This window comes from Miscanthus floridulus, chromosome 2 (assembly GCF_019320115.1).
Source record: "Miscanthus floridulus cultivar M001 chromosome 2, ASM1932011v1, whole genome shotgun sequence".
Lineage (NCBI taxonomy): Eukaryota > Viridiplantae > Streptophyta > Magnoliopsida > Poales > Poaceae > Miscanthus > Miscanthus floridulus.
In genome coordinates this window covers 143773807-143778116 of record NC_089581.1, presented here as the reverse complement: position 1 = coordinate 143778116, position 4310 = coordinate 143773807, and the positions used below count along the sequence as shown (strand labels likewise).

The 4310-nt window shown below is 49.4% G+C and overlaps 1 protein-coding gene across 1 annotated transcript; it reads left to right on the top strand.

The window, feature by feature from the left end:
• The first annotated feature begins 2536 nt into the window (after positions 1–2536).
• Positions 2537–4043, top strand: LOC136539946 (uncharacterized). Its single transcript, XM_066531930.1, has one exon. The coding sequence runs from the start codon at positions 2881–2883 to the stop codon at positions 3622–3624; it is 744 nt and encodes a 247-aa protein (XP_066388027.1). The 5' UTR covers positions 2537–2880; the 3' UTR covers positions 3625–4043.
• Positions 4044–4310: the final 267 nt, after the last annotated feature.

Below are 4310 nucleotides of genomic sequence, written 5' to 3'. Positions count from 1 at the left end.
CGAAAGGACGAGAAGAAAATTAGTGATCCGGTACGGTTTCATGTGAGTACATTTGTTTGGGTATATTATATTTTTGCTGAACTAATTTGTTGTCTCTCCGGCGACATTACAACCAAATTAAAGAACTCCAGATAAGAGTTCATGCATCGTCAGAAAAAAAGGAAATGAGAACACTAAGGCAAAAGTGAAGAAAAAGAAGTAATCAATCCATTCTAAATTACAAGACATTTTGACTTTTCTAGATACGTAGCTTTTGCTATACACATAGATATACACTGTGTCTAGATACATACTAAAATGTATCTAGAAAAGTCAAAACGTCTTATAATTTGAAACTGAGGAAGTAGAAAAACATGGATGCATTTAGAGCCACCCGTCTACTAATACATGACATTTCAAACAGTTAAATTGGCATGCAACTAGTTAAATTCTATTGCCAGAAACGCCGAGTAATAACGATCGGAGGGAGTACCATCAGAAAGGAAAGCACAACAAAGGCTACAATAAAAATATATTCACTTGGTTTCAAAAATGTATGTCATTTTAGTTTTGGCCTGAGTTAAATTTCTCTAGTTTTGAGACCGCTGTCAAATAAATACACTATCAAGACATTTTCCATGGCGGATTTAATGAAAGTAATATAATGTTGTAAATGTTCATGCATTTTTTCTATAAAACTGGTGAAAACACTTAAATATGTTCTTTTTGAAGGGAAGATGATTATATTGAAGATGGTGGATCATGGTACATCGATTGATTACATGAAGCAAAGAAAATATAACGAAAAACTTAGGCTCTCTTCCCATGTTATGATAGTCTCACCCTTTGTGTTGCGTCACATGGATAAGACAATGCAAAGTGCCATAGCTAGATAATCGAATTGTCGAGCAACCCAAAACTTGGAATATGCTACAAGATCCAACATATGTGAACTCATATTGAAATAGACTTGTTCAGGTACCGGGTTTAGGGCAGACCAACAAAAAACTCGACATTTCTTTGGCTAGCGAAAGCCAACATGAACCTAACATTAGGCAATTTTTTGGCCCACACTCGCTCAACATAAGAATCAGGTCAATTTTTTCTACGTTGGATCGAGTTTTTGGGTCAAAATTTGTGACCCATGCCTGACCAGATAGTTGTTGTGGGTTCAAAATCATGACCCAAGTGCACTGGTGGGTTGGGTTTTTTTCGAGTGGGTCAGGTTGTGCAGCCCAAGGGCGAACACAGCGGTGGGCGGGGGCTCAAGCCCCCCCTACCAGTATCGCAGCAGTGGAACCTCCTGTGGAGCCCCCATGAATTTTTAGGCAAAGTTCTATAGTTTAGGGAGGGCTGAGACTTAAGATCGAATAGCAGTGTTGTTCAGCCCCTCCTGAAATATTTTCTGGGTCCGCCGCTGGTGCAGCCTATGATCAGATCTACTCTAAAACGCATCTAGGTCCACGATAGAACACAATTCTCTCGCCAACTGCAACACGGTAGTGTCAACTCTACCATCTCCTTCCGCATAAGATTGATTATGAAGATCTAGTAAAACCATCAATAATTGTTGCCCGCTATGAAAGCCAATGTCCCAAAACCTGAACCCCTAACAGAGATGACTAGTAGCTCCTCTCCATTTGTAGGTAGGAGAAGAAAACATCAAGCTTCCCTAGCTATTGTCAGAGGTGATTTCTAACCACAATGTTGTTGTGTGAGACTACAATGACTAGAAATTAGAAGCCATGGCACGAGGAGGAACTCCAAGGGAGAACCAATCCCTAGTGATGGAGACATTGTTGTAAACTGAAGGGCCACTCCAGCGACGTAAGGTAACTTAAAGATATTTGCCATCTCAGAGGAAAGAAACCATAAACCCTAAAAGATCTAAAGAGAGGAGAGCTCCCGTCGAATGAGGAGGAATAGGAACCAAGCATGTGATGGCCAAAGGAACCTTATGGATTGTGGTTGCTTTTAAAAAACGTTAGAGAGAAGTTTGACTTTGGATGAAACTCATTCGACTTATGTTTTAAAACAAATTGCACACAAGAAGTCATAGAAAGAGGTGAGGTTGGCGCTACTCTTAGCTATAAACCACAATATGCGGCAACTTGGATAGAAATGTCAACTGGTCTCATCTTAACATAAACCGCAGTTAATTACGCATATAGACTAGTAAGTTGAGTAATCCACCCCAATACGGCATGTACAACTATTCGGTAGCCGCGCCATACAAGTTACTACTAGTACTAGCACTAGACTGACGTAGGAGTACGTACATACTAACCAAATAACCATTTGTAACCTAATAAGAAGGTTAAATCAAAGCAGCATTACCAGCCAGTGGTATACTAGTACAAGGTTATTACTTTGACAGCACCAGACCAGCTGCTTGAAACCACACACATCTCGGATCGATCGATCGCATTAAAGGCAGAAAAGACCTTGATCGAACCGGCCCCACCAGTCAGCAACGAAAACAGCAGCACCAGGATGCACGTCTCGTTAAAAAGGGTTTCCTTGGACCTTTTCCCGCGCGAAAATAAAGCAAACGAGAGGCACGCGGCGCAGCACGCCGTCGACTTTGACCGCCGACGAGCTGCTAGCTTCTGCTGCTGCTGCTGCTCGACCCCTCCCATCCCAGCCCAGGCACTGCCGGCCTAGCCCTCACGTCGGTCAAACCTACTACCCAGTACCCATCCCGGCCATGTCCACACGCCGATCTGATCGATATATGCAGCCACCAGCCCAGCAGCCGAACGAGTGCTGCCTGCCTGTGCCTGTACACACCCAGGCCAGCTAGTAGTAGTCATCTTCTAGCTCCTCCGATCCTATTCCTACCATCGCGCGCCAGTGGGTGAACCGGAGACCCTACTAGTAGCTAGGAGTAGTATACCTACCATGGGCGGCAATGGCTGCCTCCTGGCGCCGTGCTTCTGCGGGGCGCTGCTGTCGCGGCGGCGGAAGGCGCGGCTGGTGCTGTGGGGCGGGGAGTCCCGGGCGGCCCGGCACGGGAAGCTGGCGGGGCACGTGATGCTGGAGGTGGCGGGCACCGTGGTGTGCCGCGCCGACGCCTTCTACCTGGGCCGCCCCGCGCCCGTGCTGGCCATCGAGGACAGGCTCCTGGGCGGCGGCACCTACCTGGTGCTCCCCGTGGACCGCCTCCCGCAGGGCTACGACGCGGTCACCGCCGCGTCGCTGGCCGCGCTCTCCTACGACAGGGCTGCAGGTGGCGGCGCTGGAGGGGGCTCGTCGTCGCCGTCCATCGCGGGAGGGCCCCGGAGTCCGTTCGAGTACGTGAAGGGCGACGACGGGCGCACGGTCATCAAGGTCACGCCCGAGTTCCTCATCGGGGCCATCACGGCCAGCAGCAGGGCCGCCAAGGACGACAACGGCGAGGCGTGCGCCGGGGCGCTGTGCAGCACGCCCGAGCTGAGGAAGCACTACGAGCAGCTGGTGGTCGCCGCCAGGGGCCGCGCGTGGTCGCCGCGCCTCGACACCATCAAGGAGCGCAAGGGCAGGAGGGGCATCGCCCTCGCGGCGGTCGTCAGCCCCGGCAAGCTGTCGACGGTGGCCGTCACCACCAGGCTCCTCTCGGGCTCGACGCCGCCAAAGCAGAAACCAGGTAGCGATATCAGGCTGTAGGTGTAGCTATAGCCTAGCAACCGGCCGGCCGAGAGCGCTCATCAATTGCTTGAAAAAGGGACCTGATCCGATAGATGGAACTTCTCCAATAGATGGAACTTCTCCAACATGTACAGCTCCATGCTATAGACCTAAAACATGATCACTGGCCATAGATTTAGCGTGTGTATATGTATTTGGAGTAAACAGCGAGTCCTCCTTACTGTTCATCTTTCTCGAGCGGTTCGCGCGTGTGGGGGTATGGCCCCCCAAGACATGGGCCGCACCATCGGAGGTGGCCCGGCCCACAAGATCAAGGCGTGCACCGCAAGACATTGTATAGTACCAAATAGGATACTTTACTTGTAACCCTATATCTCCAGACTATATAAGGAGAGGCAGGGGTCCCCTGGTGAATAGGCTACATCAAGCTACTTGGTCGTCCAGATCAATACAATACAACAAAGACACAGGACGTAGGGTATTACGTCGATCAGACGGCCCAAACATGTCTAAATCGCTGTCTCTGCGTCTTGTGTCACCATCCGGTTCCTGATCACGCGCACCTCCACCGACAAATCTACCATCGCGGGATACCCCTCGGTGGACTGCCGAGCATATTCTGTCGACAGCGCGGGTTAGGGTTAGGGTTTGAGTTGATTTTCAAAACCCCAGGCCCTTCTTCACTTCCTTTCTTCCCCGATTTT